This window comes from Lampetra planeri, chromosome 6 (assembly GCF_965212315.1).
Source record: "Lampetra planeri chromosome 6, kcLamPlan1.2.h2, whole genome shotgun sequence".
Classification (NCBI taxonomy): domain Eukaryota; kingdom Metazoa; phylum Chordata; class Hyperoartia; order Petromyzontiformes; family Petromyzontidae; genus Lampetra; species Lampetra planeri.
The window spans coordinates 8084854-8103586 of record NC_136112.1 but is presented as its reverse complement, the minus strand read 5'-3'; the positions used below and the strand labels follow the sequence as shown (position 1 = coordinate 8103586).

The following is an 18733-nucleotide window of genomic DNA, read 5'->3' as shown; positions in this document are numbered from 1 at the left end:
TAGACGGCCGTGGGTAAATAGAATAGTTGAGATGACATGCGATGTAAAGCGTTTTGAGTTGTTGAGGCATTTAAGCGACCTGTCAATGCCAGTACAATATTCGTAATCGGTGTCAGTTTGGAGGTGACCTGGGTGGTTTACGCGTCAGAGCACCGAGCTGCTGAGCTCCTGGGTGTGGATCTGGGGTTCACCAACCCGAGGCCACATTCAGGGGTCCGTCATAGTTATGGAACGATGGATTGATTTGTTGATTTTCATGGTGTGTGTAATAGTTTTTTATTGTCATGTAATGTTCTTATCATATGCTACGGTTACATTTTGGCTCGTGAAGCAAACAAATCTGTACACTGATCAAGGCCAAATGAATCGGGAAGAGAACAAGAAAAAGCATGTCCCCAAATTGTGAGAATTCATTGCGTTTGCTGGGAGGTCCTCGTGTGACCTCTGCCATGGGAGCCAAGGCTGCCGAGGCAGCAAGGACCGACAAGGCCTGGACAGACGACATGAGCAGCTAGGCATTGTGCTGAAACTGGTTACCTCCGTTTCATTCCCGGTGACGGTTAACTTGAGCGGCGAGTGATATTTGAACCAGTCCTGGACAACCCTGCCAAGGTCAGCTCGAACCTTACATAAGCGATGTGGTGTATGAATATTAGCAGTGGGGAGACTAAAGTGGGTTGGATATGGTGCTGGCCACACAGCCATAATGGGCGCTTGCTCGCAGCCCTTGCCCCGGACAGTCTGTATCAGACACGGGGTCAGTTATAATTACAATTGCAGAAGCGTTGTTAGCTGAAATTACAATTGTACAATTTTGCCATTTTAAATGACGCAATTATAATTATATCTGACCGTGGATCTGGGGTGCGTGTGGCTCTTTGGTGAAATGTTTTGTTTCTGTGCGTGTGCCCCTCTCAGGCCGAGCTGTGCATGAGCCTTCTCCCGCAACAGCAGTCGCTGCCCCTGAGAGGAGGCAAGCAGCACCAGGTTTACCACACCGTCCTGGAGAACCTCCTCAACGTCATGCACGGCTACTGCCTCCCCGAGCCATTCTTCAGCTCCAAGGTTTGTTCGCTTGTCGGGGTGGCATCAGTTCTACCTCGCCTGGCATGCGGGAGGTCGTGGGTTACATTCCGACCCTGACACCTGCGTGCTTGGAGTTTGCATTTTCTCCCTGTGGTCGCGTGGATTTTTTTCCGGGTCCTCTGGTTTTTCTCTCCACAATGGCTGCTGTAAATTTCCACGTGATAAGCCACTTTGTTGAGCTTAGATTTGTGGCCCCATCGCTTCTGAAAAAGAGCTAATAGCTCGGTGGACCTGGTAACAAAAAAAAATAGTTTTTCGATTTAAAGCTTTCGTGACTATAGGGATTCATCTTCTTGGTTCTTTCGGTAAAGTCACGTAGAAGGGAAATAATAAAATAATAAAAATAAAACATAATAAAATAATTCTTACGACGTTTCGGCCACAACGCAAGCAGCCGTCCTCAGGTGTTGTGGCCGAAACGTCGTGAGAATTATTTTATTACGTTTTATTATTTTATTATTTCCCTTCTACGTGACTTTACCGAAAGAACCAAGAAGAAAAATAGTTTTGTTTGTTCATCAACTTATACCATGATTCAATGTTGTCGTGGGATTGGCTGTTTTCTCTTTGCCAATCCGCGGTTGGATCGGAGAGCAAAATTGCCAGCTCGAGAAATCGTTTTGACTGTTTGGAACGGTTCGTAGGCTCGGGCAGGACACGTCGCTCAGGGCGGCAGGGGGTGATGGCCGGTGGACGAAACTATTGACGGGTTAAATTTCGATTTAAAGCTTTCGTGACTGCAGGGATTCATCTTCTTGGTTCTTTCGGTAAAGTCACGTAGAAGGGAAGTAGTAAAATAATAAAAATAAAACATAATAAAATAATTATTTTATTATAATAAAATAACATAATAAAATAATTATTTTATTATGTTTTATTTTTATTATTTTATTACTTCCCTTCTACGTGACTTTACCGAAAGAACCAAGAAGATACTGACGGGTTGGCAGCCATTTTTAGACCGTACGATACAATATACACATTTCCACAATGTGGGTATTCACAAAAGAGGTTTTTTGAGTTCGATCGCGTAAATATAAATGTGTCGTTAAACCCGCCACCACCCGACACGGCCAGTTAGTAAGGTTTGTCACGTAAACAACACGTCCAATTTGTTACTAGTACAGTACACCGGTGTGTTGGAGAGTAAAACCACAACATTTACAATTCGATAATTGGTTCTTTACCCTTCTATCTGGCAACAAAACTGACACCTTTTTACAAGGAGTCATGTTTGCATAGACCGCAATACCTGCAGTCATAATACAAACAAAAGAACATAACTCTGATAATGTGCACTGTCCTTAAAGTTGATTGATCCACACCCGAGACAGCTTTCCTTAGAGCCTAGTCTCATATGGGTTGGACCAGATGACGCCAAAAGGCGCACAACTCAAAGACAATGCACCATCAGAGTATGAGAGCTCGGGGCAAGCATCTACACTATGGGAACCTCATTTGCCAGTAAAAATATGATAATTGGTTCTTTACCCTTCTATCTGGCAACAAAACTGACTTTAAGGACAGTGCACATTATCAGAGTTATGTTCTTTTGTTTGTATTATGACTGCAGGTATTGCGGTCTATGCAAACATGACTCCTTGTAAAAAGGTGTCAGTTTTGTTGCCAGATAGAAGGGTAAAGAACCAATTATCATATTTTTACTGGCAAATGAGGTTCCCATAATTTACAATTCGAGTACGAAGTTTCGCCAGTAAATCCATTGTTATTTATATGCATACTTTCACCCCCTCCCCGGCCTTCGCACCCGATTTACTCACAAGTGACGACACCACTGCAATTGTCAATGTTGTGGGTTTGCTCTCCACCACACCGGTGTGCCGTCCTGGTGTTGACGCGCGCGTGTGCTCGCGCGCGAACAGGTGAAGGGCTGGGTGGAGGTGCTGATGATGACCCTGAGGGACCCTTCCCTGCCACTGCTGGAGCTCCAGGAGCTCATGACGAGCATCTCGGGGCGCATCCCGTCGCCGGTGGAGAACGCCATCCGCCGGGAGATGGCGCAGTACGCCAGCAACATCACCTCGGTGCTCTGCCAGTTCCCCAGCCAGCAGGTGCCGCATCGACGCTCACTTTGTTCAGTTTGCCGGGGCGGAACGGGGGGGGGGGGTGGATGGGGGGTGGTCATTGGGGGGTGAACGGGGTAGGGGGCAGGCGGTGGATGGGGGTGGATGTGGTGAGGTGGGGGGCGGGGGGGGCAGGGGGGTAGCGGGGCGGGGGGGGAGCGGGGCGTGGATGGGAGGGGTGGGCGGAGAGTGGGGGTGAACGGGGTGGGGGGGGGGACGTGGTGAGGTGGGGTGGGGCGGGGGTGGATGGAGGGGGTTTGGGGGGGTAGGGGGTGGATGGGGTTGGGTTGGAGCAATTGTCAGTGCTGCTGTTCGATTTCTTCTCGAACGTGGTTGCTTTTGCTCTGATTTTTATTTGCTTAATTGTTGTACTCCACTTAGTTTTTACGTTGCAAATCTGATGACGCAGGTCGCCCTTTGCAAACGAGACTACATCCTTGTCTTATGGGTCCTTGCCCGGTTTAAATAAAACAAACTTGACGCCTTTTTCTTGTTGCGTGCGCCTCTATTCCGCCGACGTCGACAGATCGCCAACACCCTGGACAGCCACGCGGCAACGCTGCAGCGCAAAGCCGACCGGGAGGTCTTCTTCATGAACGTGCAGGGCATCCTGGTCCTGGTGCAGCGGTAGGCATACCTGGGCACAAGCGCCACTCTTACTTCCCCCGCAGCTCCCATTTAGTTGCGGTCGGCTACGTACGGTGCGACAGAAGTTCAAGAAAAACACGCGTACGAAGGTAGCCAGGCGTGGCAATAGACACGCCCACCCCTCCGTGCACCGCGCCCGCCTTCATCGGCGCTCGCTGGCAACACTTTTTAAATCCTTTATATTAAGTTCACTTGCTTGCTTGCTTGCGCGCTTACGACCGTGCAAATCTTTTGGTCGTTTTTTAACCCACTTCCCGTGATCCAATCGAGCTGACATTTCGCACACAGACTCGTTGTGCGTGACAATTTATTTTCGTGAACAAAAAAATTCCTAAATTTTCCACTTTTTAGGAACATTTTTTGTTCATATTTAATTTAAAATACCAATGTGATAAAAATGAAACTCTTACTCAAGAAAAACAGAAATGAATAATAAAATAAAACCGATGCCATGCATATAAAAGATTTATAGTTAAAAACTTTGTTTTTACGGGTTAATTTTTGTACAGCTGAATGGGGGGTCGGGGGAATCTCTTCCACAGGTATCGCAGTGGCACCCGGGGCCACATGAAGACAGTGCTGCTCGACCTGCTGCGCGAGTATCTCAAGGTGGAGACCCTGTTTCAGCAAGGTGCCCCCTCTCGCTTGCGTGCAACTCGCACAATCACAAGTCGGCGAGGACTCTCTCCTCTGCTGCCCCCCGTAGTCTGGGACTCTCTTGTCCCAGCAGTCCGTGCCGTCGATTCCCTTGCTCCTTTTCAAGTCCCAGGGTGTGTTTCTTTTTCCCCACTGCCTATGACTGCGTCAACTTGGTGGTGGTGGTGGTGGTGGCACAGACGGAGACACAGGTGGTGCATCAGCCCGTCATCTCGGTCAATCAACCCATGGAACCTGGGTCTGTCCCGTGACATGCTGGCAGTGGGCGTTCGACACTTCACGTGGCCTTAAAGTGCACATAGCCTGGCACAAGCGCCGTGGTGATGTCACCGCCAGTTAGTGGCGAATGGCGCTTGTTGTTGTTGGTGGCACAGTGGTTAGCCTACTGTGCTATGGAACTGGAAACCCGAGTTTGATTTTGAGCCGCGTCCGATATCGGTTGAGAGTGATGTCTGAACCAGTCCTGGGCCCCCCAGCTTCTCCAACCCACGCTGGCCGGCATGGTGAAATGTGGTCAAACAAACTCCTGTGGTTAATCGGAGGGCTAATAGCGCCCCCCTTTCCTCCCTGCCCTGCTTCTGCCTCCCCCCCCCCCACCATTTTTATGACACCGCACATGTTTAGGAAAGGTCCCAGAAATCTCAACACAACTTCACGGCAAACACAATGTAACCAATTTCCATTTTGCTACAATTTCCTCTGCGCGGCCTTGTTACTGTTGCGCGTGTGGTTTAAATAGCTCGTCGTTTGTCGTCGAGTGGCGAGCAAATGGCGGAGTACGTTTACTGACCATTAACTTGTCCGTCACAGGGCACTACGACAAGTGCGTGATTGCGCTGCGAGAGACGCACAAGGGAGACATGACGTCGGTGGTCGATCTCATCTTTTCGCACGCTCAAGTGGCCAAGAAGAACATCCTGGTCACAATGCTCATTGTAAGTTGCCTTTGCGACGGCGCCTGTTTGTGGTGGCGCCAAGTTCAGTGCCCAATGGCGTTACGGCGCGGCCCGTGGCTGTAGACGTGAACAACGCTGAGCACAAACCGTCACGCGAACTCCGGTCATCATCACAGCAGCGACTTTTGGCTGGCCGTTGAGCAAAGACGGCCACGGCATTGCGCGCTTTCAAATGCGCTTCTTCGGCTGTCTGGAAAGCTCTTCCTTCCGATATTTGGAAGCCACTGGAGCTATGCACTTTTCAATCGAAATCGAAAAGCCAATACTTTTAGCACTGCTTTTTGTGTTAAGTTGTCCTTTTCCCGCAACTCCGATTTAGCACGGTTGGCTACGTACGGCGCAAAAGAAGTTCAACATACGTAAGCGGTGACCTTTTGCGTGGATGACAAGGGAAATTCGTAAAAATATGGCCTCGGTGCCAACGCGAATTGATATTGTTGCCAAGGCGACTTGCTCACAGTGTGCAAGCTATTGTTTTTGCAGACTTTATCGTAAGAATGACAAAGAATATATTTTTGAAGGATAAAATGTTGTTTGTTCTGTGTTTCAGAAAACAATGCTTAAGTTAATAGAACGAATTGATAAAATCCCGATTAGTGCTTACCTTTTGGATTTTCCATGCCCAAATTTCCCGAGCGGGAATGAGAAACCACAAGTGGAGAATTTTTATTTCATAGTTTTGTCACGCTTACTGTACATACAACGTAGTGTAATGGGATGTAGCCTTTACCACCCTGCGCTAAGCAGCATGGTGAAGTATGGTCAAACGACCTACATTAGTGACGAGGAGTAGGGAGGCCTTTATTCACTCGTGTATTTTAATAGGATGGTTAATTATATTATTGGGTCTTTCGGGAAAGCCACGTAGATAGATGGAATAAAAAAAAAATTATAACAATATCACAATTTTTTATTATTTGATCTATCTACGTGGGTTTACCGAAAGACCCAAGATTATGAATTCCTGCACGAAAGCATTTAAAGTCAGGATTGTGATTATTATTATTATTTGCAGTTTTACAAATCGCCTGAAATGTGCCCGATCTCGTCCGCTCCCCGGAGCTAAGCAGAGTTGAGCCTGGACAGTGCCTGGATGGGTGACCACCAGTCACGTGCTTCTGTGCTACACGGCAGTCAGAAGAGGTGCAGTGCAGCGAAATCCATCGTTGCGCTGTACTTGCATTCGTTCACGATGCTCGCGTGCATCGACATGCACTGACCAGTGTGGTGAAGTCTGGTCTTGTGACCCCCGCGACCTGCGTGGCCGTGGGGTGGCCCTCGTCCACCAGTGTGGACGGACGTGCGCATTCGCAGCTCGAGAACTGTGTCGTCTTCGTGCGTCTTAAAATGTAAAGTGAACCGGCGAAACGTCTCGCTTGAAGAAATGTGTTCACGCTTGCCCCCTGTTCGCGCCACAGCGTGGTATCAGGAGGCACGAGATGAAGGGTCAAATGAGTTTGACCTCTGGGTCTCGTGGCCACCGTTGCGAGGTTGACGAGCCGGCGGAATGAGCCGTGTCGCTTTTTTTTTGTCGTTTGTCCTCTCCGCCTCGTCGCGCCCGCCTTTGTTTAGGACCAGCTGTGCGGCCGAGACCCGACACTCACGGAGGAGCTCACCAACATCCTCAACGAGCTCACGCAGCTCAACAAGACCACCAATGCCCGCGTCGCGCTACGCGCCCGACAGGTGCCGCTCGGCCGACTGCCTCGTTCTCTCTCCAAAATGCACATGCCCGCTGCTTCTCTCCGCAGCGGCTTGATGAGCTGATGCGCTCACATTCGCAACTTTTTATTAATTGCTTTCACCGCGAGCCATTGCCCAGGTGCGGTGGCGTCAGATGGTGGGGTGGGGCGACTTTGATGCGTTTTGTATCGGCGCTTCCCCTGGACCACCGCCCCTAGGTGCTCATTGCCTGCCACCTGCCATCCTATGAGCTTCGGCACAACCAAGTGGAGTCCATCTTCCTGTCGGCCATCGACATGTACGGCCACCAGTTCTGTCCTGAAAACCTGAAGGTGCGTGTGTGAGTGTTTGTGTACCTGTGTGTTGGAGCAGTTCTGGAGAGAGTGGAGAGTTTCCCATACCTGGGCAGTGTGCTTATGACTAGTTCCTGTTTGACAGCAGAGGTCTCACTCCGAATCAGTCGGGCGGCATTATATTTTCATCGGCTGCATAATGCTGTGTGGAAGCTACCTGGTCTGTCACTCCACACGAAGTCATGCCCTCCCTTCTCTATGCTTGTGAAACGTGGACCCCTCTGGTGGAACATCTGCGCCAGTTAGAAAAATCCAGGCTGGCTTGCCTACGATCCATCCTGGGTTTAACCAGGCTGGTTTGTGTGAGGAGCTCACAAATCCTTGAAAGATCTGGACACATCCCCATCGGTGATCCCCTCCGGCAGGAAAGGCTGTGTTGGCTGGGTCATGTAGCCCGCATGCCCAGCCACCGCATGCCCAATCAACTTCTATTTGGCCGCATAGAGGGGGATAAACAGGCAGGACATGGACTGGACAGGAGATGGACTGATGCGGTACGGGAGGATGTGGAGCTGAGTAGACGTGTCGAAGACTGGTACCAGCGGTGTCAAGATCGGCCTCTGTGGAGGAGGCTCGTGAAGGACGCTGCTGCTACTGGGCAGTTGGAGGCAGTCGCCCTCTAACAACAACTGAGGGCTAGAGGAGCGACGCTCACAACAATGAGCGGAGCACTGGGCGGCTAAGATGCAGCAATTTGGCACAGTAGAGGGTACAGCTGATGCATTAGTCAGCCAACCCATGGCACCTGGGTCTGTCCCATTACCTCCTGTCAGCGAGTCTTCGACACTTCACGTGGCCTCAAAAGTGCACCTGGCCTGGCACAGGCGCCGTGGAGACGTTACTGTCCCTTAGTGACGAATGGCGGTTGTGTTGGTAGTGGTGCCTGTGTGTCGTGGCAGTGCAGCGGTTATCGCGCTGCACTACGAGCCCGACGACCCGAGTTCAATTCCCGCTCACGACCAACACCAGTGACGATTATTTTAACCAGTCCTGGGCCTCCCATAGGTCGACTCAGCCTCAAATGAGTACCTGGTGTGGTGCGAGCACCTATGAAGGTTGTTCCAGCCTTCATAGGTGATACTCGCTAACAGCACTTGTCCCAACAGTCTGTTAATGCTATACGGGGGGGGGGGGAATCCTTTGTCATTGTGAGGAGCAGTAAAATTTGTTCAATTTGTTTGGATTAGCTCCGTCCTCCCCCCTCCCGATACATTCCATTCATTGGCTACCACATTCTGATAAGCTCCCCCCCCCCCCTCTCCTCCCCCTTAATTTGTATTTAAGAGCTTGCATCTTGAATCCCTGCCTCACTTGATGCAGCAAATCTGGCTGTGACGGTCCCACCTGATGACGGACACTTGTGTTGCCTCCGAAACGTCGTGATTTTATTTTTATTAATTTTAATTTAATTTTTTACCTACGTGACTTTACCGAAAGAACTAAGAGTATGAATCCTTGCAGTCACGAAAGCTTCAAATCTACAATGTTTAGGCTATATGGGTGATTTTTGTCTTGTGGGGAGCAATATTGTCGTGCTTGGCACACTGGAACTGGGTACCACCCCAAGTTCGATTCCCGGCCTTGACTAACATGAGTGGTGATGATCTGATCGAGAAGAGGCCCTTCCCTAGGTTTATCTAAGCCTGAAATGAGTAGCTGTTGTGGTATGTAAACATCGTCACTGGGAAGACAAAGGCGTCGAGGCGTGGCGTTGGCCACACCACCCCCATGTGCGCCGTGCCTGCCTTAATCGGTGTTTGCTAACGGCACTTGCCCCAACAGCCTGTGGGCTTTTTTGGGGGCGGGGGGGGGGATTTTTTTGTGAGTGAGGATTTTCTTAGGGCACTGTCCAATTAAATCTCCAAATGTATTTATTCTCTCACGACATGATGCCTCTGGCACAATGGGAATACGCTTGAGAAAGAGACAAAGGAGAAAAATGGAACCCGGAAGAAGCTAATTTATTTTGCCTTGCATCTCCCTTGCAGAAACTCATCATGTCTGAGACGTCTATCTTTGACGTGCTCCCAAACTTCTTTTATCACAGCAACCAGGTCGTTCGCATGGCTGCCTTGGAGGTGAGCTTTAAAGTGTATATATCATCATCATCGTAATCATCTTCAATCACGGGCTATCCACTACTGGATGGTCTCCCCATGATTCTATCTCTCACAAATCCCATTTGCCACCACAATCCATCTCTGGTGCACAAGCCGAGTTTATATATCTGTTATTTCATAATCAACATAAGCATCATCAGCCATGGTCTATCCACTACTGGATGAAGGCTTACCCATGCCTTCACATCCCTCACCGTTTCCGCGTGCCCCTACAATCCATCTCTGGTGAACGAGCTGAGTTTATATATCTGTTATATTCGTAGTCATCAACGTAATCATTTTCAGCCATGGTCTAACCACTGCTGGATGAAGGCCTCCGCATCCCTCCGCGTCCCTCACCGTTGCTATGTGCTCCCACAATCCATCTCTGGCACATGAGCTGATCTCATTACTCCATCTCTGTGGTCATCATCCTCTCGGATGCGTTCCGTCATTTAACTGTCGTTCCCATCGCCAATATAGTCCATCAGCCATCATCTCTTTGAGGGATTGTGTCCTGTCCCCACCCATGAATGTGATGTGTACAATGTGTTTGTTCTCTGATCTACGTTCCTCTTTCTATCTTTTAGTGTATTTTTACGACTGTTGTTATTGCGTTTGTTTATGTTGGGAAACATCACTGAGTCTCATTGCCTTTTTCCATGAGGTTCCTGCCAAATGTACGCATTTTGGGGGTGGGGCGATGATTTCAATGTTTTAATCCCAATTGAGTGATTGTAATGTATCGTTATAACAAATTTGGACAATTACATCAGAACGCAGTAGCGTAATCTTGTGAAGGACAACGCAATTTTTTTTAACGTTCACTCTGATGCAGATGTCACGTAGTGTTCTACGGTTAATGCACAGACGGTAGTAACCTGGGCGGCCACTGGATTTTGACCCGTCAGACGCCTGCGACAAGCGGCGAAACATGCTGCCGCTGGGCCACGTCAGCGTAATGGACCTACTAATAATGACCACGTTACAATATAAATCCACATTCACTTGCATTGTAAGTATAGCGGTGTGTGAGCGAGCGATTGGTGTTTGCTGTTTGGCATAGGTGTACGTGCGGCGGGCGTACATCGCCTACGAGCTCAACAGCCTTCAGCACCACCAGCTGAAGGACAGCTCCTGCATTGTGGAGTTTCAGTTCATGCTGCCCTCCTCTCACCCCAACAGGTCCCCAGCACTGAACGCTTTCAGAACCGCAACGAACACTTTAGAAAAAAAGTTTGTAGTCTTTAACCCCCCCCCCCCCGCTTTGGGAGAATTCGCTTCTTGTCCCGCGTTTACTCAGAGGCGCCACGCTGGCGAGATGTTAACTACGACCTCGCCTGGTGTACAGGAGGTCGTGGGTTCGATCCCGACCCCGACGCCTGCTGTATATTTGGAGTTTTCATGTTCTCCCGGTGATCGCGTGGATTTTCTACGGGTCCTCTGATTTTTTCCCTCCACATTTAGAAATGTGTTTAGAGTGTTTGATTGCGATACATTTCCACGTGATGATAAGCCACTTTGTTGAGCTATCATTTGTGGCTAGGTCGCTTCTGAAAAAGAGATAGCTCAGTGGACCTTACCTGGTAATTCTAGATTTGAAGCTTTCGTGACTGCAAGGATTCATACTCTTAGGTTTTTCGGTAAAGTCACGTAGGTAAAAAATAAAAAATAATAGAAATAATAATACTTACCTGGTAAAATAAAAATATTACAAATATTTTGTTTATCAAATAAATATAGTTTCGTTTAAATGTTTAGTTGATAAAATAAAAACTGTTTATAGTTTCCTCTTTAACTGCAAGAGGCCCAGCCCTGCAGTTGCTTGCTCACACTGCTGCTGGCGGTAGGGCATCTACCAGAGATACCACTAAAGGGCCCCTCTATAAGGTATTTGGCCTACTCTTTCACACTGGTCAGATGTCTTGGAAGAAGTGGGGGTACCCGCATTTTACCCCTCCACAAGAACGACTAATTGGTGGGGGTAGTAGATGTGTCAATTCTTATTCATGCCTGGTAAAGTAGCACATTGTATTCTAGTAATCTGAGGATGCGTTTGATGTGCTTGGCGATACAGCTTCAAAACGGTTTTTATCCTCAATTTACCCGCGAAACATGCGTCACCATGAATTTTCATCCCATTGAGTATAAAGTGCTGTGCAGACCGTCACTGGTGAGTTGTTACTAAATGCATTCTTTTAAATGTACTGTAATTCCTTCCTTCCATCTCTCCCTCTCTCTAATGACACCCTGTGGGTTTTGTTGTCAGGGTTGTGCATGTTCATCTTCACAAATCTAAGGGCAACTATTTCTTGCAGCGAGTACTGGGAGTGGGGGGGGGTTGATACAGGTGCGGCAATAGCGGAGCAGCTGGATAGGGACAAAAGCTTTCAGCTTGATGGGGGTGGAAAAAAATCCCCGGGTAAAATTGAACGTAAACACGGTCGTTCTGCACAATTGGTACCCTGCGCCAGGCACAGGGGAAATGCGCGAGCGTGTAAGCCCTTTGACGTCGGGAACAAATAGGAGCACGCCGGTCGTACTCTCATTAAACGTTTTTAAATTTAAAGACATACTTGCGTAGCCGTAAGCTAGCGCTCGTAGCAATTAACTGTTAAGGTAATTGGACTCATCGGCGTAACAGATCGTGAACCTGCTGCGCATACGCAAAGGTTTATTTTACTGTAGAAGGCATTGTGCCCTTTCAGGGGTTGTCTCTGCTCTCTGAAGCTCTGACACGAACACTTTCCCCGCGCCCGTGACGCTTGCTGCTGGAAATATCCTGTCTCTGTGTTTTACCCATTTCTGCTCGTCCCATCTTCCCGTCTGCCTGTCTCTTGCTTCCAGAGGGAGCAGTGCCTGCAAGCATGGCAGGTATTGGTTTCATCCCTCAATGTGCACGTCTGGAGCAACGCAGACCGACTGAACTCAAACGCACCTCGACCTAATGCCCAAAAACACCCAAGCCCCTCGCGTGCGTTTCTCGGTTGTCCCACGTATTGTTTGGCACGATGTCCAATGTTTCACTCCCATGTGCTCGTGAAGAAGCTCGCAGCACGTGGAGAGATACGTCGGACATTTTGCTGAACAGTACACGATACTTCCCAAAAACACTTTGTTGAGTGATCCAGCATAACCGTGAAAAAACTCCACACTTGGCCAAGCCTCTTGTCAATGACTGCTGGCCAGCTACTTCTTCTTTGGAAGCTCATTTGACTTGGTGGTGTTGCACACGTGTTGTGCCAGTGATTGGTTGGTGTGCCTTTGAGTTCAGATCAAGGCGTCGTTCGTTGAAAAATAAGCCTAAAGCTGTTGCCTATATAGAACGACTACACTGCTTTCATTGCTCCATTGAAATAAAGGACTAAGGCATTTGGCAGTCGGTTGTATAGACGGAGATAATTCCCCTGTTTTTGCAAATAATAATCGCTTTATGAGCTGCAAAGCGCTGTCTCCGTTGTGCCGGACATCACCGCAAGTTGGTCGATTGCGTTGACGCACACGCCTCGGGTCCGCGCGCGCACGCGCTTTGCATTTTCCCCGAGCCGCAGTGCGCCGTGCATCGTGGGCGCGCGAGTGACCCTCTCGCCCCTCCGCAGGATGTCGGCCATCGCCGCCAACCAATCGCACTACACGAACGTGATCCGCACCGTGGGCTCTCAGGAGATCATCACCGACGCGTCCTACACGCCGCCCTGCCAACGCATGGGCGCCATGCTGGCCTTTGACAACTTGGAGCAACTCGTGCAGTGAGCGCCGGGCGCAGTCGACGGGGCGACCTTTTGTCGTGACCAACTTTGACAGCGGGAGAGGCATGGGGCCCTGGGGCAAGCCATGGAATGGGGCCACCTGTCCACCCCCCTCCCCCACTACCCCCTAAGTAGCTCAGCACTTGGGCCCCTCTGAACCGTGGGCTGTCATGTCGTTCAACCGCCTGCATGCTTGATGGTTACACCGCTGATCTTTGATGAGCCCTTTGAGATAATAAGGGTCTGGTGTGTACAGCAGGACTAACTGCCTTCGATTAGAAAGAGCCAAGAGATTTTATCGTTTTGGAGCGAGTTATAATTTTTTTTTTACATCCAATTATCAAGATGTGTTATCCACTTGCATGTTAACTGGATTCTAAGGATCCTTTTTTTTTACAATGGTCGTCTGGTGCAGTGTGCACGCGGAATTGGAGGGGCACATCCATTGCAAATACGGTGCAGCATGAAAATAATTATTGTCTTGAGATGGCATATTTAAAATGTTGATAAAAAATATATATTTTAAATATAATTGGTTCGAACAAATCAATGTCTTGTTTTATGCAGAGGACACAAATGCACGTTTTGTATGTCGGCTGTAAATTCCCTTTCGCGTGGATTTTAAACAAAATATTCCATAGATACATTCAGCGCCTTATCACGATCCTTAACTTGATGATGAGCTGCGTTTTCACACATTGGGTGTTCATCTTGCATTCCAGGAACTTCGACGAAGTGCTGCAGTGCTTTTCCAACTGGCCGTCCGAAGGATCTTCGTTGACGGATTCTGGCTGCAGCACACTCTACCACGACGACAGCAAAGTGAGGCTTTGATTGTAATAATAATGATCACGATGCCCTTCATTTAATAGGAACGTTCATTATTTTTTATAATCCAGAATTTGTAACATGTACAGTTTTTCGATCGCTCTCGGAGAGAGATTGAATCAGAGGTGTGGGAAGCCACAGCTGGGCCGGAAGGTAACCAGGACCATTGCCAATAATTGCCCAAACTTTGTTGCCCTCTATTTGGATGTTTCACCAACTCCATTTGCGAACGTTAATATATACGTAGGTAAAACTACGGGATCTAAAGAAAAACCATGGACACGAGGGGGCGTGACACTCGTCCCTCGGATGCACTTGCTGCACTGCTGTATCTTGACAAGCCAGGAGATGGTGACCTCCACACCCATCGTTTGGGATTTTCACGAATTTGTGTGAGCCGCCAATCCCCGCCTCCACAGTCCTGGCCTACAGGCTGTGCGCCACCGGTGCCTGGTTTGCCCAGGAAAGCCTCGATGAGTCTCACTGCACTTTTTCAGGAGGGCCCTGCTTTGGATGTTTGTCCAGTTCCATTGAGCTGTGCTTGGGATTCACGTGGAAGGAATGCCGGATACCCAGAGAAAATCGGAACACAAGCGGTCATCGCCCACAGCACCGCACAGATAGAGAGTCAATCCACAGATGGAGCAAATTCGTGGAATTTATTTGTAGACTGAGCCCATTTCTGTTGCTGCCATCTACTGGACACTTTTGCACCCTCATGCCCCAAACACCTCGTGGTCACTGGTGGTCAGCCATTCAAACACTAACCAGGCCCAGCTAAGCTTTTGCCATACGAGGTCGGGCGCATTCAGAGTGATTACGTTGGATCAGTATGAAAAGAGCTCCGGTGTATGTACTCGGTGATTCCAATGAGCTGCTAGTGCAGGGACTGGCAGTGTGCTTGGTGCAATGTTGTTTGTTGCTCAATTCAGGTCGAGTAGGCCTGCATCAGAGGTCGCAAACGGGCTTTGATTCCTTACCCGTACCCGTACCCGGCCGCACCAGGGTCGCAAACGGGTACCCGTACCCGGCCGTACCCGCACCCTACCCGTACCCGGCCGGGTACGGGTAGGGTGCGGGTATCGGGTACCTGATTGCGACCTCTGGGATGAAGCCATGTTGCAGGCGCGGGTGGGTTGATTCTAGGAACTTAAATTGTGAGAAGAGACAAGACGTTGGGAAATGAGTGACAAACGGTTACTCACCAGTGACTCACGGTCTACCCGTACCCAGCCGCACCAGGGTCGCAAACGGGTACCCGTACCCGGCCGGGTACGGGTAGCCGGGTATCGGGTAGGGTACGGGTATTGGGTACCCGGTTGCGACCTCTGGCCTGCATGTATTCCAAATTACCGATATATCTTTTTAAGGCTGGCTTGCATTTGGGTAAAAGGGTAAAGATTCTGCCCTGCAATGTCTTCCTTATGCCACTGCCGGTAGAAGAGTTGCCAATCGAGGGAGTTCTAGAGAGCCCGCTCAGGGGTATTTGGCCTACTCTTCCACACTGGTCAGACATCTTGGAAGAGGTGGGAGTACCTGCAATTGACCCCGCCGGTCGACTAACTGTGGCGTTCCGTGTAAATTATACACGGGAATAAGGACACTTTTTGCAACAAAATCCTCCGCTCCCGAACTAAGTAAAGAATTGCAGAGCATAAAAGTTTTTTTTATTTTGTTACGGCAGGCTACTTTATTTGATACTCAGTTTAAAAAGCATTTATTGAGGGCGTGTGGGTGGTTGGGGGAGGGCGTACGCGCAAGGCATCTAATTTGCGATGGAAATCAGTGGGAGCACAGTGGGGTTATTTAAAGTGAGGCGGTAATTGCCCCTTTGTGTGTCACCGCGTGTCAGGGCGTTCCGGAGGACCCCATCAACATCATCAACGTGGCCCTGTGGATGGAGGACAACGGAGTGGATGAGAGCCTGGCTGATCGCTTTCACAGACTCATCCAATCCAAGGTTGAGGCACCTTTCTTTCCCACCCCCCCCCACCCCTCCCGCTTCAACACATTGTGCGGGAGTATTTTTCCGCGGGCACATTATACGCGTCGTTGGGTTTCCCGGTAAGTGCCCCGCGCTAAGTCCGCTTAAAGTGGGTGTAATTTATTTAAACGCGGGGGACCTGTAGTTTCAAAACGAGGCCCCCCTAATGGTCATTAAAATCCCACATGAAGGTCTTAATCCCCCTCTTGTATTTCCTGTTTCAGAGACCCATGCTGCGTGACCACGGGATCAGGCGTCTTACCTTCCTCGTGTCACAAAAGGTAAAATAAGGGGAAATTATCGCACGGAGGAGGATGTCGGGCGGTCCGACAGCGACTCCACTCAAAACGATTTGGCTCCTTCATGGCAATGCGCACGCTGGCGCTCGGGCGTTGGCGTCAGTCTTAACAGGCGCCGTCCAAATTTGAAAGAAAGCGAAGGGAATTTAAATGTTGCCCATGACAAGATCGCGCGGGAATGCGCCCGATTTCGTCGCGTCTCGAAAGCCAAGCAGGCTTGAGCCCGGATAGCGCCTGCTTGGGCGATTGATCGCCCTGCACACACAGGTTTTCTTTGGCGGCTGCATGGCTACAGAAGGGGGCAGTGCAACATAATCCATTGCTGTACTGTACTTCAACGCGCCCATTGATGTGCTCCCCCCCACCTTGACCAACTTTGCGTTGAGCAGTGCGTTGAAGAATGGCTATAACACCCACGTTCTGCACGGCATTGGGAGGCCCTCATCCAGCAGTGGATTGACAATGGGGGTGTATATGTACTTGTAAAATGTTAATTGGGGATTTTGAAACTTGTTTTTGTCTTTCCAGAGGGAATTTCCAAAGTTCTTCACCTTCAGAGCAAGAGACAAGGTGAATTTGCCGACGAGTTGTGAAATGTAATTCATGAATTCAGTCGTTATAACTGTCATTATTTTTGTTCTGCCCAATCCGTGTACATATCTGAGTAATGTAAGTGCAGTCCAGAGTCGCTTCAGATCATTACATGTTCACCATGGCCAATAAGCCGTCTACACCCAATAACGCTGATGATGAGACGTATGACATCTAGTGAGAATTCTAAGGAGTGATGACAATGAGCGGCAATGATGAGATCAACGATGATAATGCGCAATGTTGACCACCCATGAATGACAGTGAGCGATGATGATAACGAGATGAGAGCGGTCGTGATAACGATGATTATGACGAGCCAATCAATAACGAGTGGTGACGATCGTGAGCGATGACGAGACTAAGGTGCTACATCATGGGACCTCTTTTGCCAGTACCAAAATATACTAATAGGGTTTTTCCCTTTTTTTTCTGGCAACAAAACTGACACCTTTTGCAAGGAATCATGTTTTACATTAACCACAATACTTGCAGTTAAATGCAAACAAAAAAACAATACTCTGGAAATGTATACTTAATGTATGGTTAATGTAAACATGATTCCTTGCAAAAGGTGTCAGTTTTGTTGCCAGAAAAAAGGGGAAAAACCCTATTAGTATATTTTCGTACTGGCAAAAGAGGTCCCATGATGTAGTTGCTCACCCCGAGCCCTCATTACTCTGGTAGTGCGTTGTCTTGAACTGTGCGCCTTTTGGCGTCATCTGGTCGAACACCATATGAGACGAGGCTCCAAAGAAAGCTGTCTCTGGTGTGAACCAATCCGTTTCAAAGACAATGCATAAATTACCAGAGTGTTGTTTTTTGTTTGCATTTGACTGCAAGTATTGTGGTTAATGTTAACATGATTCCTTGCAAAAGGTGTCAGTTTTGTTGCCAGAAAAAAGGGGAAAACCCCTATTAGAGACTAAGATGAGCAATGAGATCAAGATGAGCGATGACGACAACGAGTGAGACAGACAATGAGCTATGATGACCATGAGATAGACGATCATAACAGTCTGGAACGCTATCCCTCTGCACATTCGCAGCATCACCTCAATCGCCTCCTTCAAGAGACACTTAAAAACTCACCTCTACAACCACGTGCTTTCGAGCGACTCTGTGAGCTTGGCTCCGCGCCTCTGAGTTGCGGCCGTTACGTCCGTAAATTTGCGCGCGTTATAAATTGCATTATTATAATTATAATAGACAATGGTAACCAGCAGCGATGATGACGATAAGAGTGCTAATGAAAAAGGACAATAAACGCGTGAGCGCCACCTCACCGCATCCTCTCCCTGCTCCCACCACCGCTCCCCCTCACCCCCCCTACCCTCAGTTCGAGGAGGACCGCATTTACCGGCACCTGGAGCCGGCGCTCGCCTTCCAGCTGGAGTTGAACCGCATGCGAAACTTTGACTTGCGAGCCATGCACTGCGCCAACCACCGCATGCAGCTCTACCTGGGCTCTGCCCGCGTTGAGGAGGGGGCAGAGGTCACGGACCACCGCTTCTTCGTGCGCGCCATCATGCGCCACTCCGACCTCGTCACCAAGGTGAGCGGCCCGGCGCGGGTAGTGCCGTGCCGGGCGCGTGCCGGTGTGTACTGTGCCGTACCCGGCGCATGCCGTGCAAGTGTGTGCAGTGTGCTGTGTGCAGTGCCGTACCGGCGCGGGTTGGATCGGCCCCTGTTTCCCCCCCCCCCCCCCCCTTGACT

The 18733-nt window shown here is 49.3% G+C and overlaps 1 protein-coding gene across 7 annotated transcripts in view; it reads left to right on the top strand.

The window, feature by feature from the left end:
* The window catches only part of LOC144719479 (acetyl-CoA carboxylase-like), a 93842-nt gene that overhangs the window by 39117 nt on the left and 35992 nt on the right, over nt 1-18733 (top strand). For 6 of the 7 annotated variants that reach the window (XM_078595430.1, XM_078595431.1, XM_078595435.1 and 3 more), the window contains 16 exons: nt 919-1065; nt 2970-3158; nt 3697-3797; nt 4361-4449; nt 5286-5410; nt 7004-7117; nt 7333-7446; nt 9456-9545; nt 10633-10751; nt 12414-12440; nt 13166-13315; nt 14038-14137; nt 15996-16103; nt 16352-16408; nt 16955-16996; nt 18357-18572. In XM_078595430.1, coding sequence (XP_078451556.1) covers nt 919-1065; nt 2970-3158; nt 3697-3797; nt 4361-4449; nt 5286-5410; nt 7004-7117; nt 7333-7446; nt 9456-9545; nt 10633-10751; nt 12414-12440; nt 13166-13315; nt 14038-14137; nt 15996-16103; nt 16352-16408; nt 16955-16996; nt 18357-18572 — 1788 coding nt within the window. The remainder of the gene's footprint in view (nt 1-918; nt 1066-2969; nt 3159-3696; nt 3798-4360; nt 4450-5285; nt 5411-7003; nt 7118-7332; nt 7447-9455; nt 9546-10632; nt 10752-12413; nt 12441-13165; nt 13316-14037; nt 14138-15995; nt 16104-16351; nt 16409-16954; nt 16997-18356; nt 18573-18733) is intronic. The other variant, XM_078595432.1, reaches the window with a different exon arrangement.